This window comes from Glandiceps talaboti, chromosome 3 (assembly GCF_964340395.1).
Source record: "Glandiceps talaboti chromosome 3, keGlaTala1.1, whole genome shotgun sequence".
Taxonomy (NCBI): Eukaryota; Metazoa; Hemichordata; class Enteropneusta; family Spengelidae; genus Glandiceps; species Glandiceps talaboti.
Genome location: NC_135551.1, coordinates 10787480 through 10810525, shown reverse-complemented (window position 1 = coordinate 10810525; position 23046 = coordinate 10787480). Strand labels below are relative to the sequence as shown.

Below are 23046 nucleotides of genomic sequence, written 5' to 3'. Positions count from 1 at the left end.
AGAAGTTTAGCACGTATGTTTTGAGCGTGAATTGAGTTGTGCGCATGCACGGGTTGGTGCGCATTTCAAGCTTTCCATCATATGCAAATAGCTTGTCAACCATCCTTAGCAACAGCTCCCTCCCCTTTTTTTATCCAATGAAATTAGTAGTATCTGTACATGTCAAAGGTTATTAGAATACATAACCATGTTGATACATACGTCTACTTGCTGACTAGAAAAAACGGGGCCAAAATCGTTTTTGATATCGATTTTACCGAGCAAAAATGGTTTAATGGTCACATTTTTGAATTTTGGGAAATTCTACGAATTCTTACATGAATAATTTTATATTCTTGAGTTTTTTGGAGATTGACATGTCGTGATCTTGGAAGAATGTACTGGACTCTTCCTGCCTCAACTGGGCATATACGCGGCTAATTGTTTTCTTTGCTGTTGCAACCGTCGAAGTCGGCATATAATTCAGGTAAGTTGGTGGGTCTACAGTCTAATCGAAACGTTCATGCTTCACCTCATCACGTTTGACGACTGTTTTTCATGGTTTCAAATGATAACAGCCTACTATTTTGGTTCAGACTTGTTTCTGACATCATGTACTCATCCTGACCTCAGCCTGAATGACGTCCGACACACGGCCGGGGTCATACGACATGATACATTCTTGGGAGATATGATCGAACCAAACCCGGAAGTGATGTTTCCGTCGTTCGCAATAAAACTGTGGCGGATTAAGATAAAACTGTCTTTACTTTGTACTCAACTTGCATCTGAGAATTTAAATTATTCATTTTATCACTACTATTGTTAATATAGTTCTCAAAATTCAGCACATGTACAGCTGCTAGCTGTCGCCCATGGCCATCCAACACATACGTGTACGTACATTGGCAGCCAGCAAGGCTGCATGTACAAGCCTCATGATCGATCCAGAAGCGCGTAGTGAATTTGTATTTATTATTCATATGTTCATGGGATTTAATATGAGAGTAGCTTTCAGTGTTTTCCTAATATAGCTGCCTTTAATCAACGCGGTGAAATTTTGCTATTATATGAAATTTGGAATGATAGACTGCAAATTGTAGGTCCAGGTTGATTAAAGCAACACATTTCAGCCTATTAAAAAAAACATCAAATGTGAATTTGTTAATGTAACACCAATTTCGGTATGTATTTAATTTTCTTATCCATAAACAGAATGACATGTAGGAAGACATCTACTTGATAGACAACACAAGACAACATATGATATGCACCAATGAGATAAGTCATTATTTATTTACCCTTACTGTCAAATCTTATTTCCTTATCAAAAACTACAGGGACAGCAGCTGTACTTTTGATGACATGTATCAGTATTTTTGTCAGGTGTGTATGATCTCTAGGTTCTTGCTCTAATTCTTTAAATATGTTACATAAAGTTTGTCAACAAAACCTGCATATGCTAGAGAAGGCCGTATGTGTTAATGTCAACAAGTGGATTTAGTCCTCACTGTAATTCAGTTGTCAACAATAACAATGTTCTTTACTCACATTTGTGTTGACAAGTCCAAATCTGGGTGATTCACTATGGATTTAGGACTATAATGGAAATTGGAGTTGATATACAAAACAAAAATGTTCAAAATTTCCTTAAAATTTATAGCATCTGACACTGCATATAAAACATTATCACTACTGTGAAAGAGAATCCACAAGTATGCTGTCATTTATATTATTTGGTTCTTGATTTCCTGTGTACTGGTTCTGGCTTGTGCTTGTATGTTGAAGGTGAAACTTGTACCCAGTGCTCTTTCATGACACTTTTTGCGATATCCAAGTCATCTTTTAGCCCCCTGATATTAAACCTGATGTTATTTAGGTCAGCATGAACACGTTCCCCTCCATGTTCCCCATGGAAACCACACCTAAACCCCCATGTACGAATCCAGGGAACAGTGTGATCTTCAAGGATGTGCATTTTTGGAGAAACCTTTGTATTGGGAAACTCATGTCTGTAGTATTCCATCAGCTGGTCTATATTTGTTTCAGCAACAAATTGAGAATTTTTATCGGTTAATAATTTGACATTAGTTCAGACAGAGATTGTCATGATAATGTTACTATTTTCCAACATTTTTTATGTCATACATTTGTGTTGGGCATGCTTAATATGATTGTCAGTCATTTTTGAGCAGCTGTAATTCTTCTTGAGTTAATATTGTTATTCTGTCTGTGATTTCTCTTATGTGGAAATGTATGAGGGTGATGAAACAGGCTAAACATTCTATAATTTATAGTTATTTGTGTACAGGAACTGGAAAGTGAAAAGCAGTTCAGTCTACCTCTAATCTTTGTATTTAGAAAATTTATCTAATCATTAGATGAGATATCATCTATTAGAAACCTTAATATGTTAATATCCACTGCACCTTTATGCTTAAGCTATTGTATTGTGACCAGAAACTAGTCACGTGTATAGGTGACTAGAAGCACAAATGTAGTTTGTTGAAATTACTTACACAACATTTTCTTCCAGCTGCTGTAGGACATTCTGAACCAAGTCTTCAGTGTAGACACATGGAGCTAGCTTCACCACTTTTCCCTTTTCTTCTTGAAATGTAAATGGTAATATTTCAGCTACCAGATTGTCACCAATCTTTTTCTTTCCTCATTTTTAGCTCTCCACCACTCTTGATGCCCCACTGGTTGAACCACCTTTAGTGTAATCAATAACATAACACAATTCATTTTAATTTGTCATGTGTCCTAGTTACAACATTACAGTAAAAGCTCTGTCACAAGTAATGACAAAGTAATTTTTTGCAGTTAAATGCTAGTGTGTTAAGACTAACCTTTTCTATATTACCATATGGTTTACTTTCACAAACAGCCCTGTGTGACTTACTGTCCCCATCTCCTAGGTATAGTAGCCAGTATAACGCATCTGTCGTTTCTCTTGTGATCTCTGAAAAATAGCTGTGATACCGTCAGGTTCCATTTTACTAGCTGAACCAACATGGTTTTTATTACACTGCCCTTTATCAACATGGTCTTGATGCCACTGTTGAAAATGTTCTTGGTCAAGTTTAGCGTTCCATCACAGGATACTGTACCAATTATAATTTCTCTGTCACCAGGGTGTTCATCAGTGAGTATAGGGTTATAAAAGTGGCGTGCCTCATCTACTGCTGCCTGCATGCTATCTTCAGTGTGCTTGGTGACTGCTTTTATATGTCGATTCCGGGCAGTCTCACACTGTGGGGTTGCATATTCATATTTGCAAGAAAACGTGTCCCTCCACTACGATGGCACCCTATGCTGGAGATTGCCAGTGGAAAACGACGGTTAACTTCCAAAAATTTCCCATTATTTTTTGAAGAATTCAGTGTTGTCGCTTGGCACTGTAAACAGACAAAGCTGATAGACGTCACGATACAAGCCCAGTTCACTTTTTACGAACATCCAAGTTGGCTTTGTCGAACTCACCATCGAGTCCCAAGTTCGGAGCATTGCAAGTTGCCAATATATTCAATCAGAATCTCCAAATCCATGAATCGAATGCCAGCTGCAGTCAGTTCTTCATCATAATCAAAATTGTCTAATTCATGATCAATGTTTACATTGGCTGCAGACGACGATACTATGTTAGGACTTGCGTGACTCTGAGAATGACCACCATGCGATTGTTGCATATGTTGTTACACTGGGGTAGAGTTGACAGAGGCCTCTGTTACAGAGGTCGTGCACAGAGTTCAGATACTACCTAAGACCCTAGATGATTTCGTCCAAATGATTCATTTTACAGTCTGAACCGATCGCAATCTTGATGGTCTTTCATTCTTAGTGAAAATGTAGTCAGATATTAAACATATCTCTGTATGAAGTGCACATATAGATATGCAATCGCTTTTTTAGCTCAGTTGCATAATCCTCACTGTCGTCTGACATGACGGCAAGACCGAATACTCTTTTTTGAATGTATCACTGCAAGTCAAACTCTGTGGTCGTCTGTCTTGTTTAACAAACTTTAATATATATGTGCTAATAAGTCTAAAATGTATTTATAAATACGTTTTCAGTAGGGAATTACGTAGACGTGGTCACAAGTAAGTGTAATAAGCATAAATAGAGCGCACTACTTTGCTCTGAGCAAATATTCTTCCACTCTGAGGTAGGCTGAGGGCGCAGTCTCAGCTCTGATCGATAGAGTCACGATTACTACAAAATCTTTAGTAGTAACGGTGATAAAGTCAAGTTTATCAGGAATATTTCCAACGGGCCATTCGTGTACATCTTCATACATGGACATTTTAACTCGTACATGGTGAAAAGGTCATCAGGATAGCTTTAAACTTTACGACATGATTGATTTGGACAATATCTTTTATGTAACCTCTCAGGGTCTAAGTAGGGTCTAAGCTCTGTAGGCTCTGTGACAGGGGGCCCTCTGTCTGAAAAGTCAACTCTACCCTTACACTGGCAGCATCTGAGTTGACATTTTGTATTTCTTCTACGGCACCTTTCTTACTAACTGTCCATCTGTTACCATAGAACTTCCTTTTCACCTTTCCAAAATGCTTTCTTCGTCCAATTGCCATTGTCCGAAATCTCCGATTGTTCCGTCAATTTAAATTTGAATAGTAACTGTCAGATTTGAACAGACACCACTGCAGCGTCCATACAAACGCATTGTGTAGGGAAATCCAAGGTGGCAGCCGCATTCCAAAATACTTACAGAAGCTGTTCTCTGATTAGCTCATTCAAGCCCCTCTGCAGTAGGGCAACGTTAAAATCGTCCAATCACATTGACCGGTTTATGATAAATACATTTAAAAACAGAATAGGAACTGCTATTCACAAGCTACTTTTTCGTGCAAGAATTTTTACTGTACGAGTATGCTTTACGAAATTAGAGTAATTTGAAAGTTTTGAATAATTAATTAGCAATTGTTTCATACTAATTATGCTCACATTACTTCTGAAAAGTGCAAATTAACACATTAAATCAACTTATCGTGCACTGAAAAAGAATTGAATCTGAAAGATAGGATAATGTTCTAGTTGAAACAAGTTAAATCTGAAATATGATGAGAGACTCCAAAATACCCAAAAATGATGGTGTACGTGTTCTGGCCTACTGTTCATCTGATCCTGTACTTGACGCAATGAGTTCGGGGAATTTCTATTAGTTCATACACCGGGGCCAGGGCCAACATATATGATATGGAATATTACAATTTTCAAGATTGATAATTTTTTACAAGAATTCAGACACAGGATGATGTAGTATATTTAAAATGTAACTATTCGTTATCTTAATAAACAGTCTATCGACATGTTAAAAGGAATAATTACAATTCACATTGTAACAGTTCAACGTTTTCCTTTGATACCATGGATACAATCACATGCATGTTACAAAGTAACCTACGGGTGTTATTAATAATGCCATACTAAGTTTACAAGACCACCTTTCTATGTCCTGCATTCGATAACATAAACATAGGAGAAGACGATTTTGTCAACTTCAATTTTGAAAACTGTGGAAAACTAGATTTAGAAATGCACACACGCTAACACACGGACAGACAGACACGCATATATATATATATATATATATATATATATATATATATATATATATATAGTGTGTGTGTCCGAGTGTTAAGTGAATCACAAAGACAAAGTTTCCCAATGTTTCCAAGTTGTTCCGGTTTCAGTATCAATGCACAGTTAAAATGTACCCATATTTTACATCCATCGCATTGCATACTTGTTCAAATTTGACAATTTTGTCTGCTCCCAAACAAATTTCAGGACATGATGGACACGTAACTCTTTCTTCCACTATCATCTTCCTCTTGCTACTTTGTTGTTTTGTTGACGTCTCATTGACAGTTTTCTTTACATCACCTGTAACAAGCTCAATAGCTAAATAATTAGCGAACAAATAGTCTAACGATTGGACAACACTCTTCCTATAATCTTCATCAAAATGTATCCTTTCGAGATGAAATCCGTGAGAAATATAAACCAATAATATCACACCATTTTAATATTGTCTGACATCGTCATTTGCCTCATAACCTGCATACATTACACATAATTTCGTTTTAACGTCACTTTATTTTCAATCCTTACTAAATAATCAGGAATCCCCACCCCAGGTGCACAGTGTGCAATGGACCGAGGACATTATAATTGTCCCTGACCGCACCATTTGATTGTACTAATAAATCGAGGGTTCCTCCCAGATAAGGTCCCTACACTGTCTATAGTTGAAACCCCTACATGAGTTTTCCTTAAAATGTCAACGTAATTTTCTTTTGCGATGGGCACCATGTAGTGAGCATGTTTGAGTGAGGGTATTTCGGTGTAATAACCCATAAGTGTACAAATCATATTTGCTGTTTGCTTACTTCTATGTGGATGTTGGTCCCGTAGCGTATTAACTTTTGGTGTAAACTGAGTAAAAATTGGATGCTGTAATTCTACCTGCCCTTACTCCATGCCAAGTAACACTGTAACTCTGTTTCCTTATATTTTTACAATAAAAGCAATATCATCATCGGAATATTTAGACAGAGTATTGAGAAAAGGTTTCAAATTTCTGCCCGTGTCGTGATCTTCACTAGATGATGCTTGTATCATTGCAAGTAAATTACACTGACCGACTTTTCACAAGTATATTCGGAGTCTGAGAAGTCGATCGATCAGATGTTCATCATGTAGCTGATCCATACTATACCGTCAGTATGTATCACGTTCTTCATTATGGCTAGGCGTCGCAGTCAGAGTCAATCGTTGTCATTTTCTCGAACATTGTGAATAAACAAGCATTCCGTATGGTTGCGCACAATTTATGTTTTAAATTCACGCGAGTTTCAACACTAGAAGAGCTGACGGTGTTTTTACGTCAGAGGGTTATAAATATGTTTGCTAGCGTCGAACAGTTTTCTTGCAGTGGCCCTACAAACAAATCGAGAAAAGGTGGGTAAATAACGTGGCATGACATTCCTTTAACTACAGGACGATACATGGATCATTATTGATTGCTATATACATGTACATCTGTGTTCTCCATCCATCTTATAAGCTTAAGGGATGACGATACGGAAACGATTATCAGGACAGAAACCTTCAATTTATCGAAGTTATCATTACAAACCAACCAACCAAACAACCATCCAATAACAATATCTAAGGTGAATTGCAAACAGGTATGTAAGACGTAGACTGTCTTTTGATTTGTTTCTTCACTACACTGATGATAAAAGGGGGAGAATCTTTAATATGATAGAAGTAATAATCAGGTTAAACTTACCCAGATGTACTTGTGTAATAAGATGAATTAACCGCTGTCCACACCCAACATTCGTGAGGGGGTTGTGTATTCTCTGGGAAGGCGTACATTTTCCCATTAAAACTACGTATCTACTGTCAGCTGAAACTTCGTTGTAAAAAAAGATTCCTCCATCCATTCATTTGAGAAATACCTGAATGACTTGCCTTCTTTGTATTCATTGAGCTTCCATTTTGTCATCTCAACATCGTTTCGTGGGTGGTTAATCATTATAAGTTGACATGACTTTTTAATCCCACTTTCAGATTCCCCAATCCAACTCTTGTCAATATTGAGTGGGTTTGGAATAGGGCAACCTGGAGTACAAAGCAGAGCGTTGTACTCTCTGTTTTTGTTTGATTTCTTCTAGTCTCGTTTTCTGAATGGGCAATTTTATTTGCCTGGCTGCACATGCCCTGGCTACAAGCATGGCTTTGGTGCTGTCCTTTTTTAGCCCTCGTTTATATGCATAAGCCTAGAGTGAGCTGACTGTCCACGTTTGAAACAATTCAGGTGTCATTTCATATTGTACTATGGCCTGTCTGTTGGGAAGCCATCATAATTCTATGAAGAAATATAAACGCAAACTTATTTCACATACTTAAATAATTTGATGTTGTAAAGTAACATTCTATGCAATGAATAAAACATATACAAGCTTACAGCACAACTAAAAACATGGTACTGACAACATTTTCAATTTGAGGTTCAAGCGCATATGCCTACATGATGTGACCCAATGTTACAGTGACACATCCATGATGATACATAAACTGTATTAGTGTAAACATACCTTGCATACCTATGCTATACAATGATCTATATTATTCTACTGGGTTGGTGTTTATATATTTGTATATATTAATCGCAAATGATTTGTTGCTATTTAAAAAGTCAAATGAGAAATTACGTAAAAAAATACTTACCGTTACGTAAGACTACACTTCGAATTTGCCGCGAAAATGGTGCCTGTTGTGTAACCACGGACGCGTCGTTAGCCCTCACTTTGGCACGAATGGCCCAGTGACTCTAGCTTTAATGCCCACAATTCACCGTAAACACGACCACTGCTTCGAAGTGTTGATTCGTGTAATATTTAATATGTTCACAAACGAAAGACCGGTATTTTGGCACAGGTGGCATACAGGTCATGGTCGCAAGGATTTGAATATATTTCGGTGGGAAAGTGAGCATTGCAGCCAAATAAAATTTGGTGTATACTTTGTTTATACTGTTTGTGTATACTTCTCTGGTCTCTTTTCTCTATACAAATGATGGCATTTGACACCGATTTCCTGACATGAATGATTGTGATGAGGTCAGGAGAGACTTGACTTGACTGTTGTTTGGTCAACCTAAGGCAACTTTGCTCAGAAAATGAAATTGTACAATTGTACTTACAGATATGCTAAATATACCATGTCCTTGAAAGTGTCATTGAAGGCTGTTTCACTTTGTTGAAAGAACTGGAAATATAAAAAAAATGAATTATTTTTCCAATTCATTCTTGCAAATTATATCTCGTTTTAATGTTTAACTTGGTCCCTTATATATTATACACCTGTGTTAATGTAAACAGAAACATGTTTATTTTGTCAGCATTTCGAACATTTCAGTAAAGCAAGCAAAAACGTCAGCATACAAAGTTTAGTTCTAGCGACATGCTTCTTTTGGTAAGTTCAAAAATGCAAAAAAAAAAAAAAAAAGAAAAAAAAAGAAAAGTTTTTTATAACATCACAATATTCAAAACATATGCAATGTTTCTCGAATTTTGTACGATAGGATACAACACGTCACTTCTTTCATATACAATTATAATCGCATCACTGTGATACTTAATTAAGGATGACAACACCACCATGAAGTTCTAAAATTTCGGTAAACAATATTTGACAATGACAACGGCTGTATACAGTATATTATTACACTAATAGTAGTATGCAATACATTATTACACTTCTTATTGATATCGTTTGATTATGCTCGCCATCAATGGTGTTATTGAATATTATACGTTATCACTGGTAATCCTTTTCTCTTGCATCTACATATACTCACATGCTTCGTACTGATGGGTTCAATGTAGTTAAATCTTGTGATGATGAATTCAGGCAGTTGATTTCAAGGCCATTACACAGATATCCAACGGGACAGATCACATCTTAAGTATGTCACAGTTTTGAACAAAACATATTTTAACAATGATCATGACAATGAGAAGCGACACCGTTTTAACTGAAAACTGCTATCTTGTTTTTGAGACTGGGCTTCCTTGTGTCTTTCAAATGTCAAATAGTCTCCCCCACTTAGGATTTTTTCGGATGTATGGTCACTGTGTTCTGGTACATACTTATTTATATACTGTAAAATATCAAGCATGTCATCTCCATATTGCTCATTCTTCTCCAGAACACCTAGGTGAACCTGCAATTTATATTTTAAAAAATAGGATTAAGTCAACCAGTTTACAAAATCATTCGGAAAATCAACATTCTTTTCAAATGGTCACTCTATGAGTGCCACAGAATTGATGAAAGTTACTTACCTTCTCTGTTTTTTGTTTCATCTCATTTTCATAAGCATAAGGTATGTGTTTTTGGCAAGTTGTCACCATAACATTGCAGTGATGGAATGTGGTCTGTCCATATCTTTGCCACCAACTGACTAAATTCATCAGCAAGTATGTCATTCTCTTTCAGTGTTGGTAAGAAACTTGTGAAAGGCATCTTGGTGATATCATCTTGTGGCTTATCATTTGGCAGGTGATTACCCGGTACTCTGTTTTTATATGAAACATGTGATGATCTCTGTTTTGGTTGGTGATTGACACCTGTCTTACTTTATTTCTGATATCAAAATTTTCACCAGTCAATGAGTACCCATGATGCATATGGTAGGCGTGGTTATCAAGTTCCGCAATCAGTGCTTCTTTCTGAAGAACCTGACTGACACTGATTGTTGCAGTCTGTGATATTTCCTCATTCAGGTCATAGATCTCTTTCTGTATAGTTGTCTTAACCTTGGTGTCTCTCTCTACACACTCTCTCCATTCATTCAAGTTGACAGCGTAATCTTCTCCAAATCTTTCAAACATGTTGTTTGTGCTTTTATATCCCATACATATATACTGATTGGCCAGTCTGTCCATTGCTGTTTTTTTCAAGCCACCCTTTTTCAGTATTACACTGTTTAATCGCCTGACGGTGTTCATGTCTTTATTGAATATTGAGATAAGATGAGCTGAAGCTGACATAAGCGATGGGATAAGTGCATCTCCTTTCTTTGGCTTGTTACGTTGTCGTGAAGGATTATTGATTGAGGCCTCCATCATCATTAAAAAGGTTGGTGCCCTGTCTTGCAATTCATTCAGCATTTTCATCCATGAACATTTGGTCAGGTTGCTATGATCATTGTACCGCAATACAGAAGGGTTATTACAACTGCATATTGAAGCAATCTCCTTCGTGATTATACCACACAACTGCCTATAAATAGCCTGACTTAGTTCTTTGCAATCACCAGTGAGGCATTCTTGTGCGATATTATCATACGATGTAAACATCATCTTTCTTATCAAAGCCCTGAATTCCTCTTTGGGTATGTATGTTCTTGTACCACAATTTGGAAATGACAACACAACCTGTCAAGTAGGGAGTGAACATGGAATTAAATGTTATGTGAAATTTCTGACCATATATCGCATGTAATTACAAAAATAACAAATTATAACAAAAAATGTATATACCACTATAATATTAAAAGGGTAAAAATCTGATGTACATTTGAAATGGGACTTACGGTTTCAAATTTGACCTTATATCAGAATCGACTATAACAGTATAAATAGATCTTGAAAACTAATTCTCACAAGTCTTCGATGCCTATGATATGAAAGCAAAATGTACATTGGTATAACTATCAGTATATATGGATAACTAAACGCCTTACCTGGACGCCATACTGTGATATGAAGTTGTGAAAGACACTTGGTGAAATTGTACGTGTCTTACCCGTACTCTCTTGACTCGGATACTCCTTGGCTTTGAGGTTTTTTTCAGGCGTTCGTTCTTTAACACAATCATTAATGTTGCTGGAAAAGGGACCGTTTTGAAGACTTCTCAGGGGTACCACTGGACTCACTTCTCATTCTCTTCGATACGTTTTGTTTACTTCTGGATATCAGTGCGCTCTTTGTTTTTGCGAAACATTCTCTCCACGGTTGTAACTTTTTCGCAATTGTATCAAATAGGTACTCGCTCATAGTAAGTGTACATACTTACAGACAATTGTCTAATAACTACAGCTACTTAAAGAGTCTAATTGACATATCGATAACTGTCAGAACAAATATAGTAATATTCAGTTATATTCACCAATAACTATATCTACACACAGGATAAAGTTCACTTGCATTGTCCAAAACACAGAACTCCAAATACAACAAACAGCATAACAATTCCATATACTTCTAAAGTATAACAACATATGGTTAACTACAATATCCACAAAATCTACTACACTGAGAATAAATCTCAACACATCTCTTCATCTTTTCCCACTCTAATCATCACAATTTCGCCTGTAAATAAACAATATATCCACAGTTATTACCTTAAAAATATCAGCTCATTTGCCTGTTGCTATCACCATATTTGCATACACATTTGAATGTTGGTTCACTTGCCTAAGAATCCATGTTGGATGTTGCATGGTAACTAGGATATTTACATACATTTCTTAAATATATACTCACATGCTTACCACATTATTAATTAAAAATATGCTGGCATTAGTTCTTACTATAACAATGGTCATGGTTCCTACGACCAATTCTTTAAAATCTTTCATCAATAATAACCAAAATAACACTTCTAGAGGCATCTCACCAACTTTCACTCTAATAGACCAACTACTTTTTAGAAATATAAAGTTTGGATCAAAATTCACATTTCACACATAATTTATATCTCACTGATGGGATCATTATATCGTTATTATTTCTTCATCTATACACCCCCAGATGCATTCCAATTACATTTCCACTAAATCTATCAAGTAGTTTTACGTTAAAAATATTTCACAAAAGAGACACATTTTGAACACAAATTAGTATATCACTGACGGATCCATCATCTTGTGTTCAATTCCAATAACACTACTCATACTTAATAGTTAGTTGTGCTAGTACTTACTTACTTTAAATAGATCACATACTCCCAAGACAGTTTATAATCAACTTCCACAGGTAGATCATCAATACTACAAACTTCATCCAAACTGACATTACATTTCAAGTATTTCTCACCTATAACAATATAGAGTTGATTCCTGGAATAAACAAAAATAGATATCACTACCAATACTTCAATTAAATATTCATTACAAATCAAATAAACAAACAACAATGTGCAAAACACTTCAATTCCAACTTTTCCTATATTGCAAAAGTTAGCCTTCACCATTTAGCATTACTACAAACATCAACTACTTGACATCTCATCAACTACTTGACAATGTCAGAATGAGTGACATCATTGAATATGAGAGTGCATTTCATTTCCAAAAACAACCATTTATAAAACAATAACATTCTGCAATAACACACAAAAATATACTTACTCATCTCCATCGTCGATCCTTCCTTGTACCACTTATTTCAGCTACATAATCACAATCTTCTAAGATCTAAGGGGACAAACAATACAACACTTTTGATCTCATAATCAATTACACATGATATACTGACTAGATACTCTGTAAAGGGATAAAAATATTTCATGGTTTGACCTCAATAATTGAGTATAGCTTACTTTCAGTTCAGAATGAGATGAGTGCATGTTGTTAACAAAGACTGGATTTCACTTAACTACAAACCAATGTTGCTGTCACAACAAGCCAACAAGATGTGATGTAATTTTGGGGAAAGCCACAGCAATTTCTTTTTAAAATTAACTTGTATGAGAAGGGTATGACTCCAATTCATAACCACAATAATAGTTACACATACCTCAACAGCAGTTGTCACAAGATGGTCGAGTGACACACACAACTAAAGTATACAATGGAGTATTGTATAAATGAAGCGACAGAGAACAACATATCAATTGAGAATACTGTATTTGACCATGAAATAATATTACATAAAATGAAACGTGCTATACATATCCCCTGATACACTTTTCAGGTTGTACAAAATTAAGAACAAAGCTTATAAATGCATAGTTATGGTGATGACAGGTACTAACTAATTATTTAGCAAATTCTAGTCCACGAGGCAACAAACCGTTGTACACGCGAAATGTGAAGCTCAAATGGCTGTCAGCCAGTCCGTATTGTCTTATATATAATTATCCGCAAGTCATGAACTCACCCGTTTTACACGGTACTAAGTACAGTCAATGTCCGTAGTCCGTTAGCAAACAAACGTAGTGTCCCGTTGGTGTAGGTTGAGTTCTTGTTGTGGAGTAATACACGCCCATGTGGCAGCACCCAGCAGCCACCAAGTCGGCAGCTCCAAGCTAGCAGTATCCACCTTCAGGCCTTGATGTTCAAAGTTAGGAGAAGCATGTGATCACTGGCTTCGAGAGTATTTATAGGGGTCTCCTTAACGTTGATTGGGTACACACAAAGTTCAACAGATGTTTAGCTGTAGACATGTAAATTAGCACACTGTCATCACGAAAAGGTCCCTGACCTATACCTGTCATCACCATTCATCAAAAGGTCACTAGTACAGTAAACTAAAGAATCTATTATTCAAAATCACCACCTTGTGACAGTACATGTAGTGCTAACTGTGGAATTCACAGTCAATTGGTATCATTATATTTACGTATAATGACAGGTCCAACTTGTACACTATCCCCATTCTTCAAATCCAGATCACATTTCTCTCCCCACACGTTTACTCTTACTTTAGATATTTCATCACTTATAAAAAGACTTCTTCTCCTAGACTGATTACTAGTTTCATATTCATGAGAAATCTGTACCAAATAGAACAAAACATCATAATTCATGTAAAACTCCCCACTGCATTCCACAGTTATTATTAGTAATTACTCTAAGTCTAAGACATTACATGTAAAAATAAAATAGTCCAAAAATGTTTTAATGTTATTCTGAACACAGTCATGTACATGCTTCCTGTAATGAGTAACCATTACAACCATATAGAGAACAAGATAATTAAACGTTATAATTTTACACATGTCATTTATAAACTAGTGATTGACAAATTAATACAAATAGTTAAGTGCTGGCTTCAAACTAACACTAACTGTAACAGCACATACATCAAAATAACTAATACAGGTAAAATATCAGTACACCTTCTACCTTGCCAGTCATAATAAGCCGCTTTTTTACAGGCGAACACATAACATCCCCCAAAGAAACTTCTGGTGGATTTATAATATTATCTTCCACCTCAGCACTCACATTAAAAGCTGACTTGCCCATCTGAATAACCTGAAAACAAACACAGAGACAACGGTTTCATTCATTATTTTACATCGCAGTAATTTCCCGGACAACAACTTAACGATGTTGCCAGATAATTAATCAGCAATATCGACAGTTCAAAGTGTGATAATAAAGTTGAGTATATAAATGTGTTTGTGCCAATTTATAAACAATACATAAAATGGATTCTTCCGGACAGAGTTTTATGACCACCCATAGTGCTACGCCACTGTCCTGATACACATCAAACGCCTACGTATGCGACGACATAAACATGTGGCTCGGTAATTGTCCATTGAAGTCTGTAGCTGGCACATCGGTAGTTTGCTGTCCGGGAAATTACTGCGATGCCTGTATAAATCAAACCACACATCTAAACCAATGACCACATGTACATATGAAGGATATTCTCACTTATCACAATTTCAAATCCTGTATTCTCAAATCCACACATACAACATCACAAAATAATCTAAAGTCGCATCCAAAATACACCTCACATTCAAGCCAATAACAGTCAAACCTCTAAATTTATGGAATTATATACGCAATGAGATTTCGACAAATCATCTCACACTCCGCTATTTCATCCAAATTTCAAAAAGAAGAACAATAACACTCGAAACAACGAAAATAAACCAGTCTAACCTTAGTCCCCCTCATGAAGGCCTATTCCATCTTTGGTGTACATGAAATTACGTAGTTGAACAAACATTCCTGCTTTCAATTTCTCCATTATTTTCTCTACGGCTCTGAAGAGTTTCAACTCATTCACAGCTCTTGTAGCATTTCAGTCACACTGTTGTACCGACTGTAGTCGTTCTTGATATAGCGAACTGCCCTTCTCTGAACTGCTTCAAGCCTCTTGATGTTGACTTGGCAATGTGGATCCCATATTCAAGCAACGGTCTTACCAAGGTGGTGTAAAATTGTTGTTTAACCTTTGATGGACAGGTATGAATGTTGCGTTGTAAGAAGGCTCTGATGCCGTCAGCCTTTTTGGCAGTTGTGTTTATGTGTTCTTTCCATGACAGCTTCTTGTGCAATAACAGACCAAGGTACTTTGCAGTAACTGTACTTACTAATGGTTCATTGTGAATGTTGTAACTGAAGGTATGTGGTTTTACTTTGTTTGTTACATGTATCACCTGGCATTTTCCTGGATGGAATTCCATCATCCAGTCTGCCTCCCATTTCATCAAATTGTCGAGGTCTGCTTGTAATGAGATGTTGTCATTTCTATTCGTGATTGTTTTCTGTAGGAGACCGTCATCAGCAAAGAGTCTGGTTTTGGATGAGTTTACACATTCCGGTAGGTCATTGATACATGTCAAAAAGAGAAGTGGGCCTAGTACTGACCCTTGACTTCAATAGTTAGATCACCATACACAATTAGCGCAACCAGCTTATCACTCACACACACACACACACACAGCCACACCCCAGGTCGATTTGGAGTATATTATTTTTTTCATTTGCAGCTATAACAATGCATTTTCACTATTACACAATGAAGTACACATCCAGGAAATTGTAATATAACTACCTTCAAGCTATATTTGGAGTGTGACCTGTCATATTTGAATATAACACATCGTATGCAAAACATTCCAACACTTTCGAAGTAGCTCAATAACAATAAAGACACGGATCTATATAGGCCACTATACATACGGTGAACTACGACCCCGAAGACTATGTCATCAAGATTAACTGTATTTTTTGTAAATTGTCTACTGTGTACATTTGGTACAGGTAATTCTGCTTCTAAGTTCTGCTTCTCAATAAAGAGCTAGTTATATGCATTACTTCAATAAAATGTCAGTGTATTGATTTTCCGTAACTTGCTGACCTCGTCACGGCTTAGAACGACATGTGGTCATATTTTATGACGTGGCTGTTTATTTATTTCATAACATTGCACAGATTGTTGACATGTTTTGTACAGTCAGGCGTATTTGGTGGAGAAGGGCTATTTAAAACCCTATCAAGGCAACTAGATGACACCATGCAATATTCCTCACACCCCCTTCATCCCCAGCTCTAACTGGTGACATTTCCTGTTTCCCCATTCATGACAGATGCTTGCTTGAAAATATTGCCCCGTGTACTTGCAGTGACTACAATCACCTGTAATCACACAAAAGAGTTAAAGTTAAAAACAAATACTTTCTCTGGAAAAAACATACACAAATAAATTTATAAAATATGGCAATATGGGACGTCTGTTTAAATAGGAGTATAACATAACTATTCTAAGAACATGGCCGATCATACAGGGTCATTGGCCACCGGTTTAACAGCACACTTACACTTTACCCGTGCCAACCATACATGGGAACAAATTTCAACGACTATATATGAAGTGAACAAACAAAGAACATAAGGAAACAAACAAGTTAACGAGTATAAGTTAGTTACAACCTTGAAACAAGACAACTTTTGAAAAGCTAGTCAATTGTATTAAAAACCAAAAGTGGCTTTCCAGTGAGATTGAATATCGTGTATTATTCTATATGTGATCTACATGTATACACATGTAGCAGGCAATTTCTGTATCAAGTCCTGGGGAACATTCACCCATACTTGAGAAGTTTATGCAAAGTACTAACGATGGTGGCATGCAGGCACCCTAAGTTACGGTTAAATTTAATCTCACCCGATAGATTTTAACAATTGTGAATAATGACTTTCTTATGCTGTACTGATTAAGTGGCGTTTATAGACACTGTTCACTATGATTTGTATTCATTGTAAGTTCGTATATGCCATGCGAACTTGATTCCAATATCACGTGACATTCATATATGTTAAACTGTGTGTAACGCTAAGGGTGTATGTGACGACATACTTTCTCCAGACTCAAAGGCGACTAACGTATGTGTACATGCAGGTAGGATATTGCCCTATTTCTCCCATATCTGGCCCCTTGCCTCATTCAAAAGCCAGCAATGTTCGTGAGAAAATCAAACATGCTATATTTTGATTACTGTAATATTTATTGTCATGTTAGCGTTCAAAAGCGTTATGGCTAGGTATGTGGTTCGTGTTTAGCTTACTTGACGTTTATAAATGGTGTGTTTTATCATTAATGACTAACTTTATTAATACAAAGCTGACAGCTTCAGAAGTGCTGTGGGTATGCGTGAGTGTAATAGACTGTTGTGCAATTTATTTTACAAATTAACATTTAAACTACTACAAGTTTGTGCTCCAATGCCATTCGTGGTTTTTTAAAATAGCTCGTGACAGATTCACCAGACTGTTAGACGTGAAGCTTAGAAATACACAAGGTGATGCCAATTCGATTTGGTTGGCAAAAGCTTATAGAATGTGACATAATCTGTTTGTCAACAAATAAACGGCTCTTCTCTAAGACATACAGGGACTACAGGATGCCTTTACCACTTAATAAATGTAAACTACATGCACTTTGTGGACCCTCGATTTGATCTGGTCGTTTGGATTTATTTTGTTGAGGGCTTTTCTGTTGTTATTACTGTTTTATGCTTTGTTAGTGCAAATGCTCCTGTTGTTGTTGTTGTTGTTGCTGTTGTTGTTGTTGTTGTTGTTTGTGGTGGTGGTGGTGGTGGTGGTGGTGACTGTGAGGATATCAACGTCATTAGAAATTTTCGTAAAGATAATAAGTGTTAGGGTTAGTGAGGTGAATGGTCATTTTTAAATAACATACATTTACAATACAATTACTACTTTGGTGGGCGACATATATATATAGGTATAGCTTAATTTGGAGTCGAGTATCATTTACACTTAGGCGCCATTTTATGCTTCAACACTCTAATTCCAGACAAAATGAAGAATTATACCATATATACATTAATCATGCCTATATAATTATGTTAACAAATGAATTAGAATACGTCATCAATCACAACTCCCATGGCAACAAACACCTAAGATACTCTGGTAAGTTTTGGTAGATGTAAGGTCTTGACATATTTTGATCACTTTGAATGCTACGAAATTTTACTACTTTTTACTACTTAGGTCAAGAGTATTTTCCGGAAGAATGAAAGTAAATATTGGAGAATAACATAATTATACCAGCGCCAGCAATATCCGGGAAACTAATGTCAATGTTGAACGTTTTGACGAACATTTCGAACACAGAAGAACCAGTGACGTAGACACACGTTTTGACGTAGAACGGCCAGGAGATGACTTCCATATGTTTGGCTTGTGCATGTTATAAAATCTTGTAATCTCAAGTTAACTATGTTTGTGTTTTTCTTAAACAGACTTAAAAATGCAGTCTCAACCCCAGCAACCAGGCATGCAACATCCAGGTGTCAACGAGTTCATTTACACACCTGCTGTGCGACAGGGTTTTGCATATAAGCCAGTACGTGCGCTTAGTATCTGTCAAATAATATTTGGTGCAAATGCCATAATTCTCGGATCAGCGGGAACTGGAGTTGGATCAGACATATATCATTTTGTGGCAGGACTGTGGTGTGGAGTTTTGGTAAGAGTTTAATTTTTGTATATGAATAGCGGCGGGCACACGCGATAAATGTCATCACATAAAATAAGCACGAAAATTATCCAAAACCTCAGCTTTATCTGATTTCTCCGATGATATATATATATATTTTACAATTGGCTCAGGTTACTTTTCCCACTGTACAATCCAGTGAATCGTTGTGCCAATGCATTTAGATATATCTCTTATATAGAGAGAGAAATTATTAATTCCAACATGCCCATTTCTTTATGATGCAATTATTGATATTACTAGCTTAGCATTAAAGGTAATTTTCAGAAGAATTAATACATTTATGTTTCTGTATGGTCACGTATTAAACATTGTAACAATTTTATATTTTCACTAGTTGATTGTGACTGGATACTACGGAGTTGTTACATCTGTGAAGAAAACTAACAATCGTGTAAGCACTTTGTTTCAATATTATGTCATGAAAAGAAACTTGTTTGTTTATTTGGCAGTTTTCAAAGGCTGTCATAGGTTATTGAATACAAATTCTTGTTAGTTTACTTTTTTCTAAAACACAAAGGATATATTCTTTGGAAATTAAGCAGCAGTTACATTTAATGAGAAGTTACAGTCATGTAGTGGGCTCGACAAAGTTGCCGCCTTTCTATATGTTTGTTTCATAGTTAATTGGTCGTTCGTTCGTTCAGTCAGTCAGTCAGTCAGTCTGTCTGCGTAAATGTGGAGTATTGGGCCTGAAAACACTGAAAACACGTGTACAAATATCCACCAGTACACATACTTTCAACATTGCATAATTCGTTTACCTGAAACCGTTCAATTCCGTAACAATCCTTCTCTACTATCACATCCTCTGGTGCAAAGTTATTTATCATGCAGACTTTCCATATTACTTACATACAAGTATGCGATGATTTAGTATTGAGAAAAGTTATTTTTGGACTCTGCTAGTTCTGTTTTTTGTGCGTGTGTGTAATAAGTATAGTAAACTATACGTTTGCAACTACTAAACTGGCAAGAATGTCTGAACGAACGAACGAACGAACAAACAAACAAACAAACAAACAAACAAACAAACAAACAAACAAACAAACAAATGAATGAATGAATGAATGAATGAATGAATGAATGAATCGCCCTGTATATGTCAGCAAAAGTGAAGTAATCCTAGGTTCGCACGTAAAATTGAACGTTTATTTTTCTCTCGAATTTTGGTGTACATGTTAATGGTACAGTACTACCATTTACTGGTTGCCTTTGAATCTGTTTGAATAACAATAACAGCTCACGTGTTGTGCTACTACTCTGACTCTGCATGTGAAGAGGACAGCCTGGTATTAGTTTGTCTCTTCTCCCAGTTGTAATTTGAAAACGTGTTTGGGCGGATTTCTTGGTTTTTATTTCAAGACCACTGGATTGTTCTTGTTGCATAAGAAAGAGCGGTTTTTACTGACCAACATATTTTTTTTTTCAGATCATAGCGACTATGGTATTATCAATTATCTCTGCTTCATTAAGTGGAACTGCACTTTGCGTCAGTGGTGCAATCTTTAGTTCATACTCCTCTGGTTGCAACTGGCGTAGCTATCCTACCATCTGTCGGAATATGGTGAGGGTTGGCTTATTTTATTTGACATGAACATTGATTTTACACTTTGGTGTTTTATGGAAAAAACGACTTGAATGACCTTGGAAGAATATGTTAGCCTTGATCAACGAAATCGATATTCGGTTAAAAACTTACAAACTGCTTCACGAGAAGTTAATACATTGATGTAAATATCAGGTTAATAGATGACAGTTTTAGTAAAAATATGACCCTTTAAAAAGATATACTTTTAAATAAAGTTCCTGATACATGAATGGATAACTTCAGATTTATTGATCAGTCAAAATTCAGTGAATAGGAGGAAGTGGCTTGAAACATAGATTTTGATATTTATCAGGTTGGACTGACTGCAATAAACTCTCTACTTTCGATAACTGGCTTGGCTACGATTGTTATTTCTATCATCACGGCTGCAGTCTGTTGTCGAGCAGTATGTTGTAGACAGAGACAGGACTTCAACGTATATTATGTGCCAAACCAACTCAATCAGACACAAATGACAAGTGCTCACACGTTGCCAACAACCACACAATTGATACCATCAGCAAAGGCTGTTGGAATGCGAAGACAATGTAAGTTTACATATTGTTTATCACCAAAAAATGTTCGATGTAAGCCATCATCATTTATATTATTTAATAATTAAAATCATATTATTGGTGTAATGTTTCTAAGTTTCACATATTAATGACAAACACCTATCATTGTAACACAATTCCACATCTGATTATAATCCAGTCAATCTAGCGAAAAATCTGGCCGAACCCAAACATAAGTGTTTGATGATGACAAGCCCGCTAAATTTATTTCCCACTGTACTGCAACTCAAATGTAATATAACCTGCATACGTTTGTGTTAAAAAGTTATCAAATTTGAATATGCTGATTATAATTTTACCCAATTTACATATTAATTATGCTGATGTGATGTTGAATCATCACATGATGGTCCTAATATGCTTTTTCACCCAAACCTTATTTTCACCATGTTCCACCACTTAGATTTTCTAGACTTTTGATATGTTGTTCAGCATAACGTTCTGAGCAAGATGCACTAAATATTATTTCTGTCGCAATTATGTTTGGGTCAAATCTTATTTTGATTAGACTATTAGTATGCATGCAATTGCAAATTCATAAACACTACAATATTAAAATTTTGGACAAAAGCATCGCTTAATATGTTTTGAATTATACCATGTTTTATATCTCTGGTACAGGTAACCTAACAATTCGACAGCAGCACATGATACAGAAGAGGTCACTACCTAAACACGTTGTCACCAATCGGTCACGTGGTCAGATGCAACCAACTGCAGGTGATCAGATGTATGTACAGCATCTAGAGGAAATAATCTGTCCACAGACAACTCAGCCAACATCACCAGAAACAATGCATTCCGAAACTCAATCAGAATATATCGAAGGGAACAAACCTCAAGAACAACCAGACGCATCGCCTATTCTCAGTCAACTAAACGCTGCATCACCAAGTTATTTTGACGAAATAGTCATCGTTACAGAAAATATGAAAGCCTCTCTGGTTGATAACGAAGTGCAGCTGTAAACCAAGTTTATCATATAGAACATGTAGCCCAAAAGCCTGATACTAAAAAATATCAAAATATATGAAGTTTGCATTCCAAACATATTGCCCAATTTCCGAAAATCGTTAGTTATGCAAATTACTCATAAGATCCAAAGCTACATCATCAACTACCTTATTGGGAGGACGCCTCCTTTCGTGTTATAATTATCAATACCTGCAATAAATTTTAAAATGTTATGCATGATTGTAAAAGCATTGCCCAATTACAAAATCATTAATTTTGCAAATACTGATTAAAAGCAACACCAACAGTACTAGTATGTTTTGGATTGCATGTGATTTGTCATCATCAATGAATTCACCGAATATGTTTAGTTTTTGTTTGATTTATATATTATTTTCTTCACAGTGTTTGCCAGTCAAGAAACAAGTATGGATTCCGTTCGTAAATATATCGTTCTATCCATGTTGTTGCTAGTTGTATATGCAAGAAAAATTCTGGCAACGTCAAACGATGCAAAATGCTTATAGAATAGTTTATTGTGCAGGTTATCAACAAATGTGAGACTAAAACAAAGATATCTCACTAACATATTTCTATAAGATATACTGATAGCATTTCAAATGGC

General features: G+C 36.1%; 1 protein-coding gene across 2 annotated transcripts; it reads left to right on the top strand.

The window, feature by feature from the left end:
* Positions 1-287: 287 nt before the first annotated feature.
* LOC144432941 (uncharacterized) lies at positions 288-22968 on the top strand. 2 transcript variants are annotated; one of them, XM_078121253.1, is made up of 6 exons: positions 288-466; positions 19045-19271; positions 19639-19695; positions 20734-20868; positions 21206-21440; positions 22089-22968. In XM_078121253.1, exons 2-6 carry the CDS (start codon positions 19053-19055, stop codon positions 22433-22435), a joined length of 993 nt encoding a protein of 330 aa, XP_077977379.1. In that variant the 5' UTR covers positions 288-466; positions 19045-19052; the 3' UTR covers positions 22436-22968. The 2 variants fall into 2 exon arrangements, with proteins under 2 accessions (XP_077977379.1, XP_077977378.1); XM_078121252.1 differs by lacking the exon at positions 288-466 and adding an exon at positions 18628-18712.
* Positions 22969-23046: the final 78 nt, after the last annotated feature.

What these genes read in the sequence shown, in the direction of transcription:
- LOC144432941 (XM_078121252.1), top strand. Translation starts at nt 18,643, where the DNA reads ATGTTAACAAATGAATTAGAATACGTCATCAATCACAACTCCCATGGC. An exon ending in CAAACACCTAAGATACTCTG is followed by an intron (nt 18,713 to 19,044) that starts GTAAGTTTTGGT and finishes TTTCTTAAACAG; the next exon opens with ACTTAAAAATGCAGTCTCAA. An exon ending in CTACCATCTGTCGGAATATG is followed by an intron (nt 20,869 to 21,205) that starts GTGAGGGTTGGC and finishes GATATTTATCAG; the next exon opens with GTTGGACTGACTGCAATAAA.